This window comes from Argentina silus, assembly GCF_951799395.1.
Source record: "Argentina silus genome assembly, chromosome: 19".
Taxonomy (NCBI): Eukaryota; Metazoa; Chordata; class Actinopteri; order Argentiniformes; family Argentinidae; genus Argentina; species Argentina silus.
Window position 1 is genome coordinate 9462560 of NC_139673.1, and position 25419 is coordinate 9487978.

Consider the following 25419-nt stretch of genomic DNA (forward strand, 5'->3'; position numbering starts at 1 on the left):
ACCAGGCAGTGTTTCTGTTCATACAAGGGCCCTTTGTTTCCTGATTGATTAATCTTCCCTTGTTCTCCCATTTCAAAGCCTACCCTGTTGTGTTTCAGCCCATCACTGTGGTCTAGACTCCTCTCTAGTGCTGTTGGGGGAGGGCTAAGACAACTACATGTTGGAGTATTGTCTCCCTGACGTGTTCATGAACATGTCCTGGCTGGCCGGGTGTGGCCTCTGCTGCTTGCTGTGGAGGCATGACTCCCGTGCACGAGGCCACACTCACAACGATACAATGCAGCACTGTCAATGCCCTGTGCATGGTAGGCATACTACTCTTTGTGTGTGTGTGTGTGTGTGTGTGTGTGTGTGTGTGTGTGTGTGTGTGTGTGTGTGTGTGTGTGTGTGTGTGTGTGTGTGTGTGTGTGTGTGTGTGTGTGTGTGTGTGTGTGTGTGTGTGTGTGTCTGCACGAGCATGCGGTTTCTGTGTGGGACCATTACCCCATCAGCCCTGTTTTGGTTGTTTTCGCTCTAATGTGCAGTGTTGCTGATTCTAAAGTCATTATTCCCCAAAACACAATGCCTTCCCCCTCCATATCAAATCACGCATAATGACCATTAATTCTGTAATTGCTGTTTTATAGCTTTAGCAAGTAGCTGCTCTAGCAATAACGCATCAGCAGCTGTGAGAATTGCGTTTTAGAATTGAGTCTACTAAGCCAATATCTGTAGAACATGTAGGCCTTGGGCTGTTTCAGGGTCTTCTGGCTCTTGGTCCTATCTGATCAGGTTGTTGGGCTGAACAGTTTGGACTGCTGAAGCCTTGTCTCCTCGGTCCTGAGGTGTGTTTGCGTCCCTGACCACCCTCTGGGCCTGGTGGTGTGTGGGCCACCCTCGGTCCTGAGGTGTGTTTGCGTCCCTGACCACCCTCTAAGGCCTGGTGGTGTGTGGGCCACCCTCGGTCCTGAGGTGTGTTTGCGTCCCTGACCACCCTCTAAGGTCTGGTGGTGTGTGGGCCACCCTCGGTCCTGAGGTGTGTTTGCGTCCCTGACCACCCTCTGGGCCTGGTGGTGTGTGGGCCACCCTCGGTCCTGAGGTGTGTTTGCGTCCCTGACCACCCTCTAAGGTCTGGTGGTGTGTGGGCCACCCTCGGTCCTGAGGTGTGTTTGCGTCCCTGACCACCCTCTAAGGCCTGGTGTCCACCAGATACCTCACGTGTTTGACGTCGGTTGTTTCTCCCCAGATGTCCAGCCTCTCTTGTTCGCTACTGATTGGCAAGGTGCCAGAACGGTCGTTTGAGGCCGGTTGGACTCTCCTCCCTCTACTTATCGCTCGTATACCGACATATCACAAATCACAGGACAGGTTCAATTCCATAGATTTATTGCCTTGCCTTGGCAGAAATCATGTTCATATGCACAATGTAATGTGCCCCCGCGAGGCAAAGTTACAAAAATATTGAACGCATGCATTCTGCGCATAGTGCGACATTCCCAATGAGTTGCGGACTGCTCCGTTGACAACAAATAGCTTCTGGCGGAACGCAAAGTTTTCCAGACAGATCTGGTGTCTGGTGGACACGAGACCTAAGCTTTTGTTAACAAGGAATAGACCGATGAATGCTTGGCGGATTACCGGTGTGGTTAGCCTTGTTCACCAGCTGTGTGTGTAAGCCTGTTTAATGTGGCTACCGTGTGCTGGTAGGCTGTTTCTGTGGGATCTCCATCCCCTCTATTCTCTGCTGTCCCTGGTCTGTCTTCATTACCCAGAGCTGTGTGTGGGGGGACAGGCTGCCAGAGTCGGAGCTCCCAAGTTCAATGCGCCACTGTCACATAGCGTTAATGAAACTGATGGGCTATGTCTAAGTCTCAGCTTGTGTTCATGCAGCTGAACCATGCTAATGCTTCTTCCGCAAGGACCATCCACTGTCAAACTCTGCCTCTGCTAAGCTAACCTCTGACACCCGTGGAGATCTGAGGGCTTCATCAGCAGAGAGGCTGGAGACTGGGGGAGAGGAGGCCTGGCGGCCATGTTTACCTGCTTCATCTCTCTCCAGCCTCTCATGTTTCTAAAAGGCATTTGTCTTTGTACAAGTGGCAACAGCTTCCCTTCTCTTCCCGTTTTTTTACATATCCTCAGTTAAAGAGATAATCTTTTTTTGCTGAGATTTGCCTTCCGATGTTTATTCATCTAATCTCCTTAGATCTACCTCCTCTTGTCTGTCTTCTGCAGCATCTGGGGCGGAGGGGGGGGTGGTGGTGGAGAGAGAAAATCAAGTGTGGAAAATGGATTATTCTACCAGATGAAATGGTCTGCTGTCATGGAAAGGCATTATTCATTTGCCACATTGTTGTGCTGTGCGTGCGCTTGTACATTTTCTTCTTTTCTTGTTCCAACCCAGCAGATGTGTTTTTCTTCTCAGTATCTCGATAGCCCTTTCAAATTCCAATTTTGAAGTGATCTCTCTCTCTCTCTGACACTTGGCTGTATGAAAAGAGCCTCCATTTTCAGTGTGTTCGGAGTTCTAAATCACCCCTCAGTTGGAGTGCCGGGGGGGAATATGTTGCCTCCGAGGGGCAGCACCTCTGGGGGCATGACTGGACTGGACACACACTCTGACCCTTGCCTGGATTGGTTGTGACCACCAGAGGAGCAGCTCTTCCTCAGTGTGCCCTGGTCAGATAGCACCAGCCAGGGTAGCAGACGGCCTCAATAAGCCTAGTAACACCACAGAATCTAAGAGCCAAACGCTCCCCTTGATCAGCCAGAACGTGCGCAGGCAGGGGCTGTTCGTTTGGGACCTGCTTTTCGTTTGAACCTGAAAAAAGGAATCGATGAATAAGTGATGGCTTCTTTCCGTGCTAATTGCTGAATGTGTGTCAGTTGAATCTAAAAGCTCTTAAAAGCCTCCCTGTTCCTGTAGTAATGAGTCCTTCCTATTCTGATGTGACGGGGCTGTACGGCGCACAGGGTGCTGCAACTGCACAGTGACAGATCCTCAAAAGAGGGAGGGAGGGAGGGAGGGAGGGAGAGAGAGAGAGGAGACTGAGGCTGGTCCAGGAGCCTCATGTGTGGAATTGCGATGCGTGTCGGCGTGTCCCTCTCTTAACGAGCAGCACCCTGCTGATTTATCCCCTCTCCGGAACCAGATGAGTGGAGAGTTTTATCGCAGCCGAGCAGGTGGAACCAGGGGCTGGGACGGCGCCGCTGCTGGCGAGAGATCCATCCAACACCCTCTCTCTCTCTCTCTCCCTCTCTGCTGACTGCAAAGTTATTTGTGATTTCTCTTTTCTCTCGCTCTGCAGGTGTGTGTCTGAATATAAATGTATCAGGTGGAAATCTTTCAGCTCTAACAAGGCGCTGCATCTCCCTGTGCCAAGCTGTGGGGATCACAGGAGGCCTTTTACCGAACAGGAGAGGAGACTGCTAGATACTTTTGCTTAGACTTTTTTTTTTTTTTTTACAAAGAGGGACACATTAGACAAGGTGGTGTTTTTCACTCCTCAGTCCTCAACTCTTTATGATTCATAGCGGTTGTGAAGAAAATGTTGCGTTTCTTTCCCTGTGATGCAGCCTCAGATAAGCTTTCATAATGAGTAGTCTAACCTTGCTACAGGAGACATACGGTTAGCAGTCGCCCTCTGAAGACCAGAAGATAGCTTTTCGGTCTAGTGGGTTACGGTTAATTATGGTGTACTTTGATGTGCTGATATCCAGGTTATGATTCAGGCGTTTAAGGATACATATGGGACCTACATACCATACCTCAGCTTCTTTATTTCAGCATTATTGAAGAGTAGGCTTACGAGGCGGACGGCCTTGAGTTCTAATTTTCCATGGTACAGTTACTAATCCACGCCTGGTCCAACCCCTGATCTCTCTCACACTCTCTCATTACCAGTTCTCAGACAGCGCTGTAGTAGCACAGTGAATGGGAGGTGTTTTCCCAAGCCAGCCATGACTCTGCTCAGATTACAGAGCTGACTTTGAATGGATGAACACAGTTAACATCAAATAGCAACCAGTGGCTAAAACCTCCTCTAGAGTCTAAAGAAGAGACTTGGCTTGGGGTATGATGTAGTTTAATCATGCCGACAAGCTCAAGAATCAGTCTTCTGAAAACCGATCATCATAATTATGGGAAAAAAATATCCTAAAACCTTGGAGTAGATATCCCCATACAGCAGCTAGCAGGGCACTCGGCCTGTATGAATTATTTCATACTTCCTTTTAGAATTTGCATTTGACAGCCAATGCAGTGCATCAAATTGGAGTGCTGGTGATCAACTACTTTTTTTTTAGCTACAGAATTGGCAGGCGAACAAAACAAAAAAAAAGTCCAGCCTCTCAGCCTAACGTTTGACAAATGGTCTTTTCGCTGTGTTGGCATCATTGCGCTGCAGTTATGCTTTCCTGGAGGGAGCAGGAGATGGGAGAGTGAAGATGAGGCTGGGCCGGGCCGGGCCGGGCTGGGATTGGATATCCGATAGGAGCTAGAACCCCTGCCTGTGGCTGGAAGTGAGGAGGATGCTGTTTGTGTCAGATAATAAAGTGGTTGGAGAGGATGCCTGCTACTGATGGGAAACGCTACCTCACTCTCGGATATTATGATATAGAAACGGTTAGGGTTAGGGTTAGTGCGTGTGTGTGAATCATCTTTAACTCAGCTGGTGGAAGAGGGGCTTATTACATACCCTCAAACAAGCTGTGGCCCAAATCTCTTACACATATCCTCAAAGTAGTGATAGGAGTTTGTAGTAGATTCTATCGTTTTGACCATTGCTGAAGTGTTGTGGGTGAAATGTGGATGTGAAGAGAATGATATATTGAAACTAAACTGAGGCTCTTGTGGGGGTGGGCCATCATTCAAGCATAGCTATTCTAAGCCCCAAAAACAGTGCTGGAGGAAGTCACCTCTTTGAATCCAAGGAAGGATGAAAGGAAAGCACGTACACACACACACACACACACACACACACACACACACACACACAGACAGAAGATCAAGGGTGAGAAAGAGAGAAAATGTATACACGTCCCCTGTTGTATTATTCATAAGATTGAAATACTTCAGAATGTAGTCAAGGCGAAAGCTTTTTGTAATGAGGGATTATTATGTGTCAGGGTCCCCTGGTTTAAAATGAATCCTAATAGACTGCTTATAAAGTCACTCTTTCCTGAAGTTTTGTCACTGTTCCCATGAATATTCCTCTGCGACAAATGAGTGTTTTTTGACTTTGTAATTGTCCATTAAAAGCCTATCTCTCCCCCACCCCCTCCCCTCCCCTCCCCTTGTGTTTCAGGTCAGTATGCAAACCCTCTGAACAAGTACATCCGCCACTATGAGGGCCTGTCCTACGACACCGAGGCCCTCCACAGCAGCCACCAGAGAGCCAGGAGAGCCGTCTCCCACGACGACAAGGTCCTGCGGCTGGACTTCCACGCACACGGCAGGTCAGTGACGCTGTCGTTGTGCTCAATAACTGACCTGTGACGCGTTTCATACACTGCTGGAGAAAAAGAAAAGAAAAGAAAAAAAAAGCTCTTTCTTCCTGAGGGCATTTTCAACAGGAAGACTCCTATGAGAATGTGTCTAAGAATGTGTGTGTGTGTGTGTGCTTTCTGTTTGGGTTTTGCATAACAGGAATATCCTACCAGAAACCAACAACCCTTAGAGCGTGAATTCTGTGAGCCAACATTAGCTTTCAGAGAGAGAGAGAGAGAAAGAGCGAACACACCTTTATGACCTTTATGTCATGACAGCACACCTTGCCTTCTCAGAAAACAACCATCTACCTGACACAAACAAACAAAAACAGAGAGAGAATTGTGGGAGATGTTTGTGTTGGTGCAAGAGGACTGTACAGCGATGTAGGGGTTTGTGTATCCTGGGCCGAATATCGCAGAGTCTAGAATACTTCTCCAGTCCCTCTCCCCCTCTCTACCACATTAGGTATTCTGTTGCGGTCTGCCTCTGTGCCTGTTTGTGGGATGAGTTGATGGTTATTGGCTTATTAAATCCAGCGTTTGTGGACTGCAGCTCCCTACGACCTTGACTGATCAAATCAACAAGGAGCTGTTCTGAATCAGATTCCAGCCAAACATGAACCCGGAGGTTAATTTGGAAGGGTTAGAGAGAGAATGTGTTCGAGAGGCTTAGAGAAGGTGTCCTATCTATCTGTTTTTGTCAAAACCAAATACTTTGTTGATGGTTATTATGGCGATGGCCCGGTTATCTCTCCATCTCCACCCCCCCCCCCCCTCTCTCTCTCTCTCTCTCTCCCTCTTTCTCTCTATAATCTGCTGTTTCCATTTCAGATAGTACAGATGATAAAGTATGACAGACAGGAGCCTGGTGGTCCACGTTACCGCCCTAACTCCTGTGATCCCTCTCTCCCGACACGGCACAATCCTCCGTCTCTGTCCGTCCCCTCTCGAGTTCTAGAACCTTCCCGTTCTGTACGGGACTCTGCTTGATTCCGCCAGCTCCATTGTTCTCTCTCTCCTCTCCTGTCCTCTCTCTCTCTCTCTCTCTCTCTCCCCTCTTTTGTCACCGAGCAGTACTGAGTTGTGACCTTGATGTGTGGTTTCAGTCACGGTGACGGCAGGCGTATCACTCTCTCTCTGGTGTAATAGACACCCTGGCCCCCCCAGGCTGGCTCAGACTGCACCAGGAGAGGCAACAACAGCAGCCCTGGTCCTAGCCAGATATCTGCTAAAGAGATGTTGTAGAAAGAGAGAGAGAGAGAGAGAGAGAGACTATCTTGGCCATGGGTGTTGCCTTTTAAGCCAAAAGCTACTCACTGGGCAGTTCCTCGTTCCTCACCGGCTATGTTTGAAGAGCTGGGAGAGGTTGTGTGTGTGTGTGTGTACGCGGTGTGTGGTGTGTGAGTCCTATCCCCCTGACTGTTGTGTGGAATATCGTTCCATACCTGCCGCTTTTCACTGATAACATTCATGCCAAATCAAAACACAGTCTTCAAGTTAAGCCGATCCGATTCCGTTGAAGCCTGTCGTCTATTTCAACGATTATACTGGCACCATTTGTTGTTGTGGAAACATGAATTCAAGGCAGAAATAGTCCAAAGATCCTGCTCTCTGTATTCCCTGCTAACATTGTTTGTGTGATCTCTCAGGAATGGGTGAGGGAACTGCTGTGGTGGTCACTACCTGACTTGGCCTGTTACCGACTGCGTTTGTTTTTGCGAGATGACTGCAGGTGTTTCACGTCGTCTCACAGCAAGGCCAGATGGACTGAATGGGCTAAATGTCAGTTAGCACTCAACCAGCCTGCTGCCTCCTCTGCCTACTCTTTCACCACCAGAGCTGGTAATTACACCCTGCCTCTGAGCATGAAGGGAAAAATGCTGCTTTTCTGTAGCTGGCTCCTCACAAACACCTTACTTAGCGTCCTAGTACGCACGTACACACGCACACGCGCGCACACACACAGACAGGGCTACTGTCTCATTGTGCGTCTCAGAGTTGCTGTGTTCCTGCAGGCAGTGTCCCTGCTTTTAGGGAAGGTCACTCTCCCTCTCTCTCCCTCCCTCCCTCCCTGACCTGCTGTGTGTGAGGGAGGGCGTTCTGAGGCCTAAAAATAATCTATCCCAGGAGGCCCTGTCATTTCCAACACTCTCCCCCTCTGCGATCCTTCTCCTTTTTGAGGGCCGGGGGCGTGATTACATGATCAGAACGGCCCCATGTGTGGCCCTTTCTACATTTGTTGCCCCATCAGCCTTTAGAAGCAGCAGGTGATGATGGCTGGAGGTTTGGAAGGTGTTATAATGGCTAAGCTTGTTAACCTAACATTTTGTGAACATGTTCCTCTGCCATGTCTACGGATGTCCTTTGGTCTTTTCTGCAACTTGCCAAATATGAGGACTAGGCTAGGACTTTTTTGTCGTACACTGTGTGTGTGTGTGTGTGTGTGTGTGTGTGTGTGTGTGTGTGTGTGTGTGTGTGTGTGTGTGTGTGTGTGTGTGTGTGTGTGTGTGTGTGTGTGTGTGTGTGTGTCCAGACCAGCCTTTGCAGAGTGACCGGCGGTGGTGAACAGTACATTGCTCTCTTCACTCGTCCTCTCAGTCGGCCCATTTTGACATTTCCACGAATTCCTACTCTCCAATAACAATAGTGGAATGATTGGATGTTTGGATTGGATAAGCTACTTCTGAGGTATTTCCTAGCCCCCCCCCTCTCTCCAGCCTGAAGGAGCACCACCACCCTCATGACTAAGACTGGGAACATGTGATGTTGGATTGTAAGGGGGCGTGGGGGGGGGGGGGGGGGGGGGTTGTGGGAACATGTGATTGTTGGATGGGGTTAGACGGCGTGGAGGGGGGGGAGGGGAGGGGGGTGGGGGGTTTAAGGTGTACTGTACTGTAGGTCTTGTACTGTAGGCGACCATACAGAGACAGACTACAATATGACTCCCCCAGCGCCCAGCCACCGTAGAAGGATCTCTGTGCCTCTGGATCTCCCGTTCCCTTTTAGAACCGATTTTTTATTGTTTTTTTTGTCACACCATCCCACTCAACCCTTCCGTCAAAGCCAAAGCCAAAGCCAGGGGGGTGTCTGGTACTGTGGAGGCTCCTGACGACAGAAAGCCCCTTTTGTGTTGCCCTTCCCTCCCACCCTGAACCCCACCCAACCAGCATGAGGAGCAGGGTGGTCAGGTGGCCCGACAGAGACACCAGAGCAGTCTTCCTCAGGGCTTTTGTGCTGTGTGGAATAAAATCACATGCTCGCTCTCTCTCTCTCTCTCTCTCTCTCTCTCTCTCTCTCTCTCAGAGAGAGAGAATAGTACAGTACAGTATGCAGCAGAAGAGACAATGGGAATTCCGTTTCTCAATAGCCGGCTTTGTGCCGTGGGAATCATTCAGGTCAGGTACTGTACCTCACCAGAGAGAGAGAGATGGGAGAGATATTTGATCTCACTAAAAACCAGTTTGGTAATGATGGAGGTTGAATAGACAAGCAAGTCATAGTAACAGACATCAGATTGAGGTGTAGATCACTTCAGCGCCGGTTCCACCTGCCAGGTCAATGTCCCAGTGTTATCCTAGGCCGCCATTTCTTCACTTTGGTGTGTGTGTGTGTGTGTGTGTGTGTGTGTGTGTGTGTGTGTGTGTGTGTGTGTCTGTGAGGGGGAGAGCAAGAGCCAGTGGCCTCATTGTAATGCACGAAACGGAACGAGGAACGGCATCAAACAACGTTTTTACCTCCGCCGGCCTCCCTTGGCGAGAGCATGTGTCTGACGTGATTGACCTGCTCATGATCGGCCTCAGACTGGGATTACCAGGGTAAGCCATGGTGACGCTGCCTTGCCAGAGGTCAACTAACATCACAGCGCTGTAATCTCTCTATGGTGATCTGAGTGGTCCGATGATGATGATGATGATGATGAGTGGTTTTATGACAGAGTGAGATTTGGTCTGAGCAGTTGGCTCTGTGTAGCCTGCAGCCTCTGTCTGGAAGTCGGACTCATCCGTTTGATGATGTAGCAGTACGCCAGTATTAGGATGAGGCTGGTTTGAGTCTAGCTTTCCTGAGGTTATCCAGTTCCCTAGTGTAAGAGCTTGGAGAGGTGTGAGAGAGAGAGTGTGTGTGTGTGTGTGAGAGTGTGTGTGTGAGAGTGTGTGTGTGAGAGTGTGTGTCTGTGCACGTGCGTGTGTGTGCGCGTGTCTGCGCGTGCGTGTGTCCTAGACCCCTGACTGACTGTCTGTCTGATTCCAGGCCTGCATGCTTCCCCGGGCCTGCGGCGGGTCTGCTTACTGAGAGCCGTATGACTGTCTGACGCTCGGTGCTGCTGTGTGTGTCGCACTCAGGATGGGCCTGAATAATTGATCAGTCAGCTGCCGGCCTCAGACGAGCTAGCCGGGGCTGCTCCCCCTCTCTGTCTGTGTCTGCTGTGCTGCTTGCCCTGGTTGTTTACCGACGGACACTTGTGTGTGTGTGAGAGAGAGTGTGTGAGAGAGAGAGTGTGTGAGAGAGAGTGTGTGTGAGAGAGAGTGTGTGAGTGTGTTTCATAACCCTGGCTGTACCTCGGCCGTCAGGTACGATTTTCTCTACTCCATGAATCTTTCATGGAGTAGTAATGATGTCAGAGCAGCCTCTAGACAGAGCGTGGCAGAGATGGAACAGGGAGGCCGGTGAACAGGCCCCAGCCACAGCTACACACCCCCACAATGCTCTATGGCTCCCATGAGCCTGCTGTGAGGTCAGGCTATTGCTCAGTGATGGGAGTTTAGTACTTCATCAAAAGCAACTATTTATCATTCTCAGGTGTACCCTCCGGTGTCTGCTCGCGCCGCGGCGTTCGCTAGCTTCCCACTCCTCCTTCTGCCAGGCGTTCCTCCTCCTCCTCACTGTTTTGGAATACAATGTTTTTACCTCAGGACTAATCAAGAAACGCCAGTGAAGTAGCTAGAAAGGACCTGTTGTTGTTTTTTTAAATTCGATTTTTTTTTTATATATATATATATATTACATATATACACATGTATACAGTACCAGTCAAAAGTTTGGACACCTTCTCATTCAATGTTTTTTCTTTATTTTTTATTATTTTCTACATTGAAGACATCAAAACTATAAAGGAACACATATGGAATTATGTAGTAAACAAAAAAGTGTTAAACAAACCAGAATATGGTTTATATTTTAGATTCTTCAAAGTAGCCACCTTTTGCTTTGATGGCAGCTTTGCACACTCTTAGCAAAGTGTGTCCAAACTTGGTACTGTATGTTTAGTCCATAAGGAAAAACCTTTGGAAACCATTTCTTCATTGTTGACGGTACATGAAGAGACAGTATGTTTGTCCCGTAGAAATTTGATGGGATGACTGTCAAATTTTCACACACAAGTAATGACATTTTAGGTTGACAAACCACAAGCTAGTATCTTCATTTTGTAATCAATCAATGTATTATTTATTTTTTTATATATAGATTCAGTCACTTCTGTGAAATAGCTTTTTTCTTCAGCAAGCCTTTATGAATAAGCTGTCAATTTGATTCATACTGTTGCTCTGCACTGCATGCCAACCACGGCTTTTATAATGACATTTATCGAAGGACGAATCTACTGAAGTTATCAAATATGACATCCATCCATTAGCTTTGGGAACGATGATGAAGACGCTGCTGAAATGTCTTTGCGACGCAGACTTGAGGGACCGTGACTCGTGATGCTCCATTAAACTGTGTCATCCTGAGGTTAAGAGCAGCTTTTACAACCCAGATCCTGTTTCACTAAGGTGAACAGAGATGGCTATCATGGGTCAAAAGATGTCACACTCTCTCTCATTCGCTCCCTCCCTCCTTCCCTCCCTCTATTTCGTTCCTCACCTCTCCTTCCTTTGTTTGTCCCTCTCGGCTCCTCTCCTCCCTCCCTCTATTTCAATCCTCATCTCTCTTCCTTTTTTTGGACCTCTCTCCCTCCTCCCTCCCTCCCTCCCTCCCCCCATAATGGAGGCTGCAGTCAGGTTGCAGACAGCCGTGGGCAGTGTGAGACCTCTGTGGCGGTCCCCCGGAATGCTGGAGGATTGTCACTGCTCCATTAAATTAGTCTGCAGACTGCAGATCCTCCACTCTGAGGTGATCCTAGCTGGCAGCAGCACAGGGTATGAGTGTGCCTGTGTGTGTGTGCTTGTGTGTGTGTGCCTGTGTGTGTCTGTGTCTGTGTGCGTGTGTGTATGCCTATGTGTGTCTGTGGTACCCAGCTGTGCCCAGCGCTCACCCCTGACACCTTGCCAGGATGTATGGGGGTCTGATTCCCCCCCCCCCCCACCCTATCTCTTCCCAGGCTTCTGAAGGATGACCCTACCCTGCTCCTGCCTTCATCTAGGCCAAGTTCAAATAGATAAATCTGAGAAGTGTAATTGCTTCTGCTCTTTATCAGTGCAATTTGTCTAAGCGGCAGTGATCCAGAGACCCCAGAGGCGGGGGGGGAGACGGGGCAGGGGGTGTCAGGGACAGGGACAGGGGGAGGGGGAGGGACAGGGACGGTGGGGGGTGGGATTTAAGCGTCACATGGAGCGCTCAGGTCTCGTGCTGCTATCCGGCTCCTTGTACAACATGATGATCCATGATCTGTCGTCGAACGGGTTTTAATCAAACGGCCGGGTTTTGACAAGGCAGTAAAGCGGTCCCTCACCACGGCACGCCTCACCACCATCTGTTACTGCTCCCAATGCTGTCTGCCGGCGGTAGACCTCCACGCCATCCCTCATTCCGTTCCGCCGGCCCCCCTTCCCCGGCCTCCCCTGGTACGGGAAAATGCCGCTTCTCTTTTGCGGTAACGCCAACCATATCGCTCCACGGCCTCACAGCCCCCGTGCGAACGTTGGCGGAGGGTTACGACTCTTTGAGTGATGCGTCTCTGTGAGAACGCCTCTGTGCCGTCAGCGCGGCTCGCTCCTCCGCACCGCCTCCCGGCGAGATGAGATGACTGCGGATGTGACCGGGTCGCCTCATGGTCGATGCCGGCGAGGTCTGTCTCGTTATGAGGAGGAAACGGATGGCGTGAGGAGGCCATATTGATTGTTATAGTGCCCATTAATAAAGAGCAGGAGAGGCCAAAGGCTGTACTGGGCGTGCCCGGCTGAATAACAAGCAGGGGGAATGGCAGTAAATCTAGTCTAAGTCATCTTTCTCTCTCTCTGTGCTGCTGCTGCTGCTGCTCCTGTGTGTTGGGTGTATTCACAGGTCGGCTTGCTTTTCCAATTTCCTCTCTCACACTCTCTCTCTCTCTCTCTCTCACACACTCTCTCTTTCTCTCACACTCTCTCTATCTCTCCCCATCTCTCTTTCTCATTCTCTCCCTCCCTCCCTCTTTGTCTTCCTCCCCATCTCTCTTTCTCTTTCTCTCCCTCCCCCCCCTCTCTCTTTCTCATTCTCTCCCTCCCACCATCTCTCTCTCTCTCTCTCTCTCCCTTTCTCTCTCTCTCCCTCTCTCCCTCTCTCTCTCCTTCTCATGTTCCCACTCTCCCTCTCTCACCGTATCATGCCCTCTCCTGTTGTTATCTACTTTTTCTCAATTTTTACACACACACACACACACACACACACACACACACACACACATACACACTCTCCCTCCTGACCACAGGCTTGCAGCTCCCAGCGTCCTGGGCTGAAGGAGGTATTAATAGTGTTTTCAGTCCCTGAGAAGCTCAGGCAGAATTACCTCTCCTATCCAGACACTCTTCATCCCCCCCCCCTCTATATTTCACATGGCCCGGTGTGACAGTGGAGGTTAAGAAGGCACATAGAGCTGACGGGCTGACTGATGACCAGGGCACAGAACCAGGCAGGTGGGAGAACACTGGGTTCCAATGGATGCCAAACGGCTTAGATACAGTTTGACACTTAACTCACTAACTGCCAAAGAATTCAGCAACACCTTAAATGTTTTTTTTATGTGGTATTTACCTAGCAACAATACTTTGGCTACAAAATGAAGCATCAATATCATCATCTATGTATTTTCTGGTGAATAAAGTCACCGCTTGACACACTAGAAGGTTCACAATTTGGGTTGATTTTATTCACCCTCGGCACTGAATGAGTGAAGGCGTTTTCCCCAAAATCAGAAAGGTGTCGGGTTCAGTTAAACCCGGGTCGTTTTCGGTTCGCGTCTCATCATGAGGCGGTTGGGTATGAATTCGCGAGGGTTCGCCGCGACGGTTCGCCCTGACCTCAGCACCGTCGTGTCACGTCCCGACAAAGCTCGCCCATCGCCCTGACAGGACGAGACCCCGGCCCGTCACTTCAGCTTTGAGACGAGGGAGCGCCAGGAAGAGAGATGGCGTAGGACGGGAGAAAGGCCAGACTAGGGAGGCTAGCTCAGGACAGCACAGACACAGCACAGACACAGCACAGACACAGCGGGCGGTCAGAGCACATTCTGGTCAGGGTTGAGGTGGCGGTAACAAGAATAACAAAGTGTGTTTGTGTGTGTTGCGTCAGAGGCTGTGTCCCCGACTGTGTCCCCGACTGTCAGCACTCCTTAGGTGTGTGTACTGTACCGCTGTCCCAAGGAGGAGGGTGGGGGGGAGGGGGGGTGGGGGGGGTTGGTGGGTGGTGTGACGAACATATAATTGAGAATTAGTACGGCTGCATTGCAGGGGGGGATTATCGGGAGGCTCAGTGGGGGGTCCATCAACATGGTGGATGGTGGATGAGGACTAAGACAAACAGGAGGAGGAGGAGGAGGAGGAGGAGGAGGAAGGAGAGGATTCTATATCTCTTTTGTCAGCTGTTGCAGTGTGGTGTTTGATGTCCGATCGATTGTGGTGATTCAGAGACACTCAGAAATGTGCTCTTGTTCCACCCGGTTTACTACTGTAATACTGCAGGCAGACACACAGGCAGACACACAAACAGGCAGGCAGGCACACAGACAGGCACACAGACAGGCACACAGACAGGCAGACAGCGACGGACAGACACTCCAATGATCCATGGATACTATCAATAAGTGCATTATTATGTGGGGGGGGGTGAAGAGGGCACGGACAGCCCTGGGAGAGTCATGTCTGTCAGCCAGATGGAGTGTCTCTGGGCTAGGGCTAGGCTACGCTGTAGCTGGGGGCTAGGGCTAGGCTACACTGTAGCTGAGGGCTAGGGCTAGGCTACGCTGTAGCTGGGGGCTATGGCTAGCGCTAGGCTACGCTGTAGCTGGGGGCTAGGGCTAGGCTGTAGCTGGGGGCTAGAGATAGGCTACGCTGTAGCTGGGAGCTAGGGCTAGGCTATGCTGTAGCTAGGGCTAGGCTACGCTGTAGCTGGGGGCTAGGGCTAGGCTATGCTGTAGCTAGGGCTAGGCTACGCTGTAGCTGGGGGCTAGGGCTAGGCTATGCTGTAGCTAGGGCTAGGCTACGCTGTAGCTGGGGGCTAGGGCTAGGGCTGCTCAGTGGACAGGCTCAACTACTGAACAGACCGGCTCAGTTCTCTGGGAGCTGAGAGAGTCACATGCAGCGTCATGTGATGCATATTCGCCTTTCAGAATTTGACAGTACTCGAAGAACAAGAGGATTAGAGGGCATGCAGGAATGCGCGTGCACACACACACACACACACACACACACACACACACACACGGTCATACACGGTCATACACGCTCATGTGCTTTTTCTTATGGGCAGGCAGGGGCACAGGAGCATATTTGACTGTCTATAATGTAAATGCTTGTAGGAGAGGTCATTAGCCTGCTCTGCTCTGCTCTGTGAGGTAAGTTAGGACTCCACTGTCTGTTATCACAGGGTGAGGCCAGTGGAAGTTTACCTCCCTCTGATAAAGAATGTGTGGTTATAGGACTGACGCTCTGGCCTGGCCGGGTCCCTGCTTGTTTGATTTCCGGCCTGCTGCCTCTGAATCAGCCATGCTCAACGTGAGATAGTTGGCTGGGGATCAAGGGAGAGAAGTATTTGAGGGAAGTTTTTTAGTTATTTTTTTCTGTTTCCCCCCCCCGAATTCTCATTGTTCATCAGGCCCATGCATGTGTGTTTGTGTGTGTGTCTCTCTCTCTCTCCCTTTCTCTCTCTCTCTCTCTCTCTCTCACTTCCTCCCTTCCTCTCTCTCTCTCTCTCTCTCTCTCTCCCTCTCCCTCCCTCTCTCTCTCTCTTTCTCTCTCTCTCTCTCTCTCCCTCTCCCTTCCTCTCTCTCTCTCTCTCTCTCTCTCTCTCTCTCTCTCTCTCTCTCTCCCTCTCCCTCTCTCTCTCTCTCTCTCTCTCTCTCTCTCCCTCTCCCTCCCTCTCTCTCTCTCTCTCTCTCTCTCTCTCTCCCTCTCCCTCCCTCTCTCTCTCTCTCTCTCTCTCTCTCTCTCCCTCTCTTCCTCCTGTAGCACATGCACTGTGAGCGAGCCGTCTTCCGTCACACCCACTCTCCACATGAATCTGTCTGATGTGACGCCCGCCCACACTGACATGACAAACATGCCCTTTACTCTCTCGGGTACGCGGGTCTGAAGCATGCACATGATTTCAGATCAACGGAGAAATCTGATTGACGCTGCACGTGATGTCATCGTTAGTAGTGTAAAAAGGCACCAACACGTATAGGATTTATCATCGTGGGATACGAGGTGGCTGTCTGTAGAAGCCGCTTTAAGTTTGCTTTTGTGCAAATAAACTGTTCTGATAAGGATGTGTAAGCTTAGGGCTTTATGCCTCAGTGGACCACATGCCATACGCTCAAAATGTACAACCTATCGAACTAAATAGATTCAGCTTATCACCCACTCTATAAGCCAACCGCCGCCAGAAGCCTACAGCTTAAACATGGCCTTTGATGGCCTGTTGTTGACGATCTGCAGTGACCCAGATATGGCATTTTGGTGTCAGGCTGTACAATCAGTAGACGAGTCACCAGACACATCTGAGTGAAGTTTGCTCTTCACACTAAGTGTGTGTTGGCAGGATTCCACCTTCTTAGACAAGTCATGACCTGTTTGAACCGTACTTAGAGCAAGAAGATCCTATCTTGGTCTGGGGATCGCATGAATGGGGCAATATACGGTCTAGCTTTGCTGAGTAACAAGACCAGACTTTTACATAATACCACCATTTCTCATCAGGTACCGGAAAGTGTACTACTGGATAATTGTTATAAATGTCATAATACCTCTGCGCACTGAATGGACTGTCAGATTTTCATGAGTGTCCTTGGCTGTTGCATACACTGAAAGAATGTGTGTGTAGCCGACCCTGTGGGTATGAGGAAGGAGAGAGGGAGAAGTGTGTATTTTAAGAAACTTATTATGGTCTATTTAAGAAGCGTTCTCTCCATTTCCACTCCTCACTCCGGAAACCCGAGAGATGGGACTTGTGTGTGTCCCAGGCCTAATTCGTTATATGAGATCTAATAAAAAAAATAAATACAAAAAATACTTGGTGGACTGTCACCTTTTTTACCTCCTACGGTATACTCCTCGAGCCGAGGTATTAGAAATGCACTTCGGAGGTGAGCTGGAGCTGGAAACGGTGCCAGACATTTTTATGGAGGACTGGACGCTATATTGCTTGTTTTTATTCTGTATTCAAATTCCGTGTCTGCTCTGCCTCTCCTCATGAAACTTTAAGCACATTCCTCTCCCCGCAGACTGAGATGCAGGTTTTTTAGGTTTTTTTTTGCAGAGAAGTGAGTAAGCCTTTCCATGACAAGTGAAATGAATAAATGGTTATATTTGACATGGGTGCTCTGAGAAAATGGGAGTTGATGATCTAGGCCTCTCGGGTCTCTACTGACAGGGTGGCAATTAGTCATCGTCTGTAACCTGTGAGAAGAGTGGTTGTTATGGGAGTGGTCCTTTGTGGCTCAGCTCATCGCGCATGGCAACGCTTAGGTTGGTGGGTTCTATTCCCTCTGGGACCATACATACTGAAAAATGTATGCACTCACTGCAATATAAGTCGCTTTGGATAAGCATCAGCTAAATGACATATTATATTATATATATATTAAGTCATCTCAGCAGCCTGTTGATGTCTGATAGGAGCGTTTTCATTGAGGTACATTTGGGACGTTGGGGTTTTTTTTTTAGAAGAATGGCGTCTTGAAATAGGAGTACAGCAACATTGTTACAGCGTTTAGGCTGTTAGATCCTTCACAGCTGCTAATGAGTTATCTAGCTCCACTTGAAATCACAAGTGTTGTACAATCCGACTTGAAACAAATTCAACAATGTTCCCATTGTTGTTCCAGAGGCACAGTGTGTAGTCAGCTGGTGAAGTGCAGCCTCTGATTCCCATCTATCTCGCTTCTGTTGTTGTTCTCTACCTCTCTCTCTCTCTCTCTCTCTCTCTCTCTCTCTCTCTCTCTCTGCGTTTAGAACACTTTGGGATGATTTCAGTTCAAAATGGCAGGTCTATAGGTTTAATCTGTTCCAACCCTACAGCAAGGTCACTCTCTCTCTCTCTCTCTCTCTCTCTCTCTCTCTCTCTCTCTATGTTTGAAAGTGGTGGAGCTGTATAAGATTCAAATTGAGAAGCGTGGCTTTATTTTCTGTCTGATACTTTAGCATCAGGATTTGTATGTGCCAGGTCATAAGGTCATGGTGAGTCAACGATTGGGATTGCTACGGTCCTACCTCTGTTTCTGTTGGGAGGGATAGGATCAGCTTCCAGGCTTTGGCCTGCGTGTCCTGTTGATATTTTGCTGGCCAGCTGTCTGTGTGTGTGTTTGTGTGTGTGTGTATGTCTGTGTGTCTGTCTCTGTGTGTGTGTCTGTGTGTGTGTTTGTACTACGATACAGATGGGCAACAGTCAAAGTGAAATGGTGCGAACGGTTTTCTTGCTTGCTCTTTCCCTTTGTCAGCGTGGCTGTTACCCACACACCATCAGTAATGACATGTCTGCTGTGAACATCATCATCTCCAGCCCCCCTGCCCCCCCCCCCAACCCATGTCCCCCCACAGCCTCAACCCCCGGGCACCATCTGATGGCTGTGGCTCGCTGGAGCCTGCGAATGCTGCTCACGACAAAGCCCTAACCACTTTAAAATCGTCCGACAGAACATTTCACACCACCGCCACCTGACAGTGACTTACAGAGAGAGGAAAGGAAGATAGAGCTGTTAGTGCTACAATAATGTTCTGTACCGTAGTACAGTTTACCAGCACCCGCGTCCCCGAGTCACGCTTCCTCTTCCTCTGCGGTGTTCTAGGAATAAAAAAACAAAAAAACAAAAAACCGCCACTTCTGGCAGATGAAGAGGACGTGGTGACTGATTGAAGCCGAAAGAGGAGACGATGAAGATTAAGAGGAGAGGAGAGGAGAGGAGGAGGAGGAGGAGAAGTGAACTTCAGAGAAACGAGGTTTGTTAGCTTGTGCACAGAGAGAGTTTCTTTTTTTTTAATGATTGCACTGCAGGGATCCTATGAGAGAGAGAGAGAGAGAATGTTGTTAGTAATGTTGAAAGAGTGTTGTTAGTAGTTAGCTGATGAGAGGAGAGGGTTGGTGGGCGGAGGTGTTGAGACATCCTGACTGACAGACACAGCGACAGACAGGAAGGCAGGTAGGCACGCAGGATGTTGAGAGAGCGCGAAAGGGCGGGGTCTGATGCCCTCAGAGGACCTCACGGGCCACCATTGTCACACACACACACACACACACACACACACAGCACAGAAAGGGGAGGAGACTAGTTCTCCACGGCAACAGCCCTAGGGAGGGAGGATGAAGATCACGAGTTGAACCATGGACTCTATATCCTGCTGCCCAGCCCAGAAGGTAGTGTACAGTAAGCCGTGGATATGGTCACACACACACACACACACACACACACACTCGCTCACACACTCTTCTGATCACAAGCTGTTGTTGGTGCAGGAGAGTGACATGCAACGACTCCAAGCAGAAGCTCTCTCTGCCGTTAAAAGCCAAACCTGCGGAGTGACCACCTGTCCCTCCTGTCACACTGACCCTCCCCTGAGCCTGACACATGCCGGCTTACACACTATACATACATACAGTACACACACACACACACCCACCCACACACAAACAGCGCCAGCTGGAGAGGGCTGCTCAGGTGAGGAGGATGTTCAGCTAACGATTTCCTAGTTCCGGTATGCTGACCCACTTTGACTGACATTATAGGGACATTACTGAGATCATCCTGCTCTCTTTCCTTCTCCTCCTCTTCTTCCGCCTCCTCCTCCTCCTCCTCCTCCCCCTCTTCAGACACTCGCCTCTTCCCTCCAAGGCACCGTCAGAAGATGTGTCTCATGACTATGAAGTCACGCTGCTGTAGAATGTCTCCTGTGGATGGGCTTGTGTCATACCTGGTAGTGAAGTGGGAGATGACGTCAGTAGCCTAGCTGTGCATGTCTATTTAAAGCAGACTTGATTGAATTGAATCCTCTGGTAACATGCATGATAATAATATTCCTCCATGGGCATAATTACATTGTATAAGCATTTCAGTTATTTCGTAGGGACATAAGGGATGCGGCTGTGGTTGAGGATGTCAATAATTTAGGCGGATTATTATAAAACTAATTGAATGCGCTGAGTGCACCATAATTTGATTTTGTGTGCGTGTGCGCATGCGTGTGTGTGTGCGTGTGCGTGTGTGTGTGTCTGTCAGTAAATCATTGGCAGCCAGGCAGTAGGGTTTGCATTGATAGAGAGGAGAGGGAAGGGGGGGGGGGGGGGGGGCGCACGGCATGTGGTTTTACAGAGCGGTGGTACTGAATGAAAGCCTGCGTGCCGATTGAAAACCAAGTCAGTTTTTCGACACAATTGGGATGCTGAGTGCCAGACGGCTCTCATGGGGGTTTATTGCCGCGCTGCTGCTGCTGCTGACAATGTGGGACTCAGAAAAAAACAAACGACTTAAATATAGAACCGGAGGACTAATGCAGCCGTTTCACAGTGACTGCACTTCATCACATCTCTATCAGGGTTCCCTGTCAGATAAAAACAGGTCACTCCGCCTCTCCCGCAGGGCCGCTAATACTGACAGGCCTATTTCACAGTAGCACCTGGTACTGCTAGTGTGGCGCAACATAGTGTAGCCTGGCTAGCTCTTCGCTATAGCCCTAAGTCGCTGTGTTCTGTTTGGGATTCCTGGCTGGAGTCCGTCGAGGCAGAAACCTGCAATGTGGCCCAGGAGCCTCCGAGAGGGACAGGCCTGACCAGGGGGAGGCACGGTCTGCTCTGTCATTACATTTACATTTATATTTATGGCATTTAGCAGACGCCTTTATCCAAAGCGACTTACAACAAACATATTTGTCTAAGTAAGTGAATCATCTGTCCATCAGTCATCATAAGATAAAGTAATCAACGCTCGGACCAGGGGCCATTGGCAGTCAGAATGCTCGAAGTGCTTTTTTTTTTTTTTAACAGGAGAGAAGCTTGTAGTGGGGGGTGAAGAGGTCTTTAGGAGGGACTGTTAAGATGTAGCCTGAAGAGATGGGTCTTCAATCTACGAGATTGAAGATTGATAGTGACTCTGCAGTCATGACAGCAGTGGGAAGCTCGTTCCACCAGCCAGGACAGTGAGAAGCCGTGACCGAGTAGCGCGGCTGCTGCATCCACGTAGAGGGGGCGGTGCCAGGTGGCCAGCCGAGGTGGAAGAGCAGAGTGACCAGGCAGGGGATTGGGGGCTGACCATTGCTTGCAAGTAGAGATTACAGACTCTAGAGAAGTCACATACATATACATATATATATATATACACACACACACACACACACACGTGCGCATACACACACACACACGCGCACACACACACACACACACACACCCACATCTGCTGTCCTCTCATGCCCCCCCCTCCCCCCCTTACCACCCCAGGTCTCTCAGTGTGGCTTACAGTATGCAGCGCACGTTGGCTGTGGCCTCCTGATTGGCTGTCGCCTCTGATTGCCGAGGCTGCTGGTAAAGGCTCACTGCCTCACAGCTGTCCTCCACTGCCGTCAACAACTCTAAAAATACCGCTCCACATTTAGAAAACGAAAGTCTGAAAAATCTGCCTAATTTCGTGCAGCCGTTCCGTACGCTGGTGGCCATCTGCAGCCCGCGGTGGAATGGCGCGTGCTGAATGCAGAATCGGGAGGAAAGGCAGATGCCTCGATCGGATTGTCACCTGCCTGCGCCGGGGGAAGGGAGAGAGTTTAGCACCACTTTAGCACCTCTAGGACAGCCAGCGTCTCCAGCGTTAGTCGCTTAGGCGGTACCCCCGATGCGTTTGTTGAGAACAGGTGAACGAGAACGTGGAGGAGGAGGAGGAAGAGGAGGAGGGGGAGGGGGGGCGTACAAAGTGAACCAGACAGGGAAAGGAACGGCCTCTCTTTGTCCCTGTCCTTTCTTGATTGCGCGACGGAGCGAAGCCCCGGTCGCTCTGTCAAGGTTAAGTGTCGTGCGGTAATTGACTGTGTTCTCTCCCGGTGGGGGCCGGAGAGGAGGCGGCTCTCTGTAATGGCCTTCTGCCTGAGTCAGCCGCTCCGAGAGAATTAGCATAACGCGCCGCTCTCCGAAGGGACTCAAACAGGGAGGGCAAACAGGCCAACCACTTCACCTGTCTTACAACTCTGGCTGGCCTCACTGTGAACTTGCTAAAGGGAGCGCGTTGGGGGGTCTGTGTGTGTGTCTGTGTCTGTGTGTGTGTGTGTCTGTGTCTGTGTGTGTGGCGGTCTGTGTTTTGAGAAAGATAAGTGCCACAGAAAGAAATAACAGCAAACTCAGTCACCCCTAACAGATTTGACCCTGACAGAGTTACCCCTGACAGAGCTTTATTGACTTTTTAACTTTCAATTCCAGGAGAGAAAATATTCATTCATGACCCCCCGCCTGCAGACCTGCCAAGATTCCAAAAATTGAAACATAACGTCAGCGCACCGCTCAATAAATATAGATACAGGTTCTCTCTCCTGTCATCTGACCTGGGAGTGCTGTCTAACATAGTTTTTGGTTGTAGAACAAACATCCCCATACCCGTATATCCCTGGACCTCAGGTGGGTAGAGAGGTGTTGAGTTTCTATTCTGAGGCTAGGTGAGGAGAGCAGCCATTGAAAGAAGGCCTGATGTTGTTAGACTAGAACTTCTGGTATAAAGACTCTGAAACATGCAAGTACAGCACATTTACCCTCCCCTGGCCCTGACAGAACATCCTCTTATGGTGCTCTTGAACTGTCCTAGAATAATACTAATCTGAATCATAATAACTGTTACATTGTATATTTATTCTGCTTATAATGTTACTGTTAATACATATACTGCTTATACTACACATACTTATACTGCACTACTTATACTGCTCATATACTGCACTACCTGTATATATTGTTCACACTGCACTTTTCTGCTTTTTTTGCACTTCTGGTCACTTCTGGATGCTAACTGCATTTCGTTGTCTCACTGCATTTCGTTGTCTCTGTACTTGTACTTTGCACAATGACAATAAAGTTGTAATCTAATCTAATCTACATTTTATAAAGCGCTTTTTCAATATACAAGAATAATCTCAAAGTGCATAAAATAAAAGATGAAATAGAAAGATGGTTATAAAAAAAATAAAACCAAACTAAAGCAAAACAAAGATATATATATATATATATATTAGTGATCAAAGCCTAGGAGGAAGGGTAGACCAGTCGATAGAGAGGAGGCCTAGGAGACGACATGTCTCACACGAAGCAGGAGTGAGACTAAGGGTGTGGTTTAGAGGAAGTACGTAGGCGGTGGTATGAAGAGAGTTTATTTGCATAAAAAACACCAAAACAAACCTCTGAGGCCCTGATGGTGTATGTAGGTAGTTTGGCTGTGTTCTGTTTACTGATTATAGATAGATAGATAGATAGGTAGGTACTTTATTGTTCCCCAAGGGGAAATTAAGGCGTTACAGCAGCTCACATCACAAACAACAACAACAAAATAAAGTGACAATAGAATAAAATAGACATTTGAAACATTATATACAGTAGGAACAGTCCAGTATGATTTAACATCCCCCAGCCTGACTCTGATCACCCCGATTGAGCCAGCCGGAGGAGGAGTTGTACAGTCTTATTGCGGCAGGCAGAAAAGATCTCCTATAGCGCTCTTTAGTGCAACGTGGTTGTAGTAGTCTGTTGCTAAAGGAGCTTCTCTGCTCTGCCACAGTGTCATGTAGGGGATGGGAGGGATTGTCCATGATGGCCAGGAGTTTGGTCCTCATCCCCCTGTTGGCCACCTCCTCCACAGTGTCCAGGGTAAGACCGAGGACAGAACCAGCTTTCCTAATAAGCTTGTTCAGCCTCATGGTGCCACCTTCCTTGATGCTGCCCCCCCCCCCCCCCCCCCCAGCATACCACAGTGTACAGCATTGCACTGGCCACCACTGACTGGCAGAACATAGTCCACAGTCACACAGTCCTGCACACGCCAAAGGACCTAAAGAGATAAAGCCAGCTCTGGCCCCTCATGTACAGGGCATCTGTGTTACCTGTCCAGTCCAGTTTATTGTCCAGGTGCCCCCCCAGGTACTTGTAGCTCTGTACCACCTCCACGTCCTCTCCCTGGATGGAGACAGGAGACAGGGGGATCCAAGTAGAGCAAACACAAAGCACAGAGGACAGAATAGTCTACTCATTTTCTGCACTGTCAGTTTCCAAGAGGATTCATGTTGAACATGGGTTGTTTTTCTCCTCTCTCTCTCTCTCTCTCTCTCTCTCTCTCTCTTTCTCTCTCTCTCTCTCTCTTTCTGTTGTTTCTGTGGCCTTGACTGCTCCCTCACGCTCCCCTGCTTACTGGAGCGCTCATTAGGATCCAATGACACGATGGGAATTGGGTGCAGTGTGAGCCATGGGCCATGCTGCTTCATTAGAGAGCTGAAGGTGTCCCTTGTCCCCCCCCCCCCCCCCACACACACACACCTTTGCCCCCTCACTCCCTCCCACTCTCTGTCTCCCCCCCCCCCCCCCCTTCTTTCTCTTCCCTCAATCTCTTTCTCTCTGGAGACGTTTACATAGAAGTTAATTTCAGCTGGTTCATCCTGTGCCTTTCCTGTACCCTGGCTTACATGTAGACTTCCCCTTGCTGGGAGTGTGTGTCTGTGAATCACATGGCCCTCCTGACTCAGGGTTAGTTGTGTAACTGTGTGTGTGTGTGTGTGTGTGTGTGTGTGTGTGTGTGTGTGTGTGTGTCTGTGTGTCTGTGTGTCTGTGTGTCTGTGTGTCTGTGTGTCTGTGTGTCTGTGTGTGTGTGTGTGTGTGTGTGTGGTAAGTCTTGGCTGACTCACACCAGCACTGCCCCAACTCCCTAAGGGAGAACCTTAATCAGAGAGCTGCCCTGGGCAGGGATGCCCATGTCAATTACAGCTGTCATTTGTTACCCAGTGAGAGAACGCCTGTGTGTAGCACTCGCTTGTCAACAAAGCAAATTAGGAGGGCCTTTTGCTGTGAAGTGCTGTAGCTGCGATTAATCAGAGATGGCCTTCTCCTCCAGTGAACAAGGCTATTAGACGGAGGACCAGGGGCATTGGTTTTGTTGTTCTTGCATTCAGACAGTTGTTCAAATCTAAAGGGAGGGCTGGCAGAGAGAAAGATGGGTTCGGTAGAAAAATTTAATGTTTTCCAGTGGGATGATTGTTGGTGCCATGGTCTGTTATGTTGTAATGGGGTTACTCTCTTACCCTGGAGATCAGCGGAGGCTGCCGGAGGTAGACATCGGAGGACGGGCTCATCGGAAATGCGTGGAATGGAATGAGGAATGGTATCGGGCACGTTTGAGACCATTCCTCTTTCCATACCGGGCATTGCAATGAGTCATCTGTTCCTGGGTGTGTACTGTGGATGGACAGACACACATTCTCGAGGACTGACTTGTACGTGTCGTATACGACTGAGGGTGTACAGATGTTGTATGTCTGTTCCCTGTCACATTTTAATGGATTAGGAGCCAAGGGTACTAATGTTCTGATTCATCCTGAATAAAAAAATCTCCTAAAA

At 49.3% G+C, this 25419-nt stretch overlaps 1 protein-coding gene across 1 annotated transcript in view; it reads left to right on the forward strand.

The window, feature by feature from the left end:
* adam10a (ADAM metallopeptidase domain 10a) overlaps nucleotides 1–25419 on the forward strand; it is a 61302-nt gene that overhangs the window by 8241 nt on the left and 27642 nt on the right. The window contains exon 2 of the mRNA XM_083691329.1: nucleotides 5286–5436. Coding sequence (XP_083547455.1) covers nucleotides 5286–5436 — 151 coding nt within the window. The remainder of the gene's footprint in view (nucleotides 1–5285; nucleotides 5437–25419) is intronic.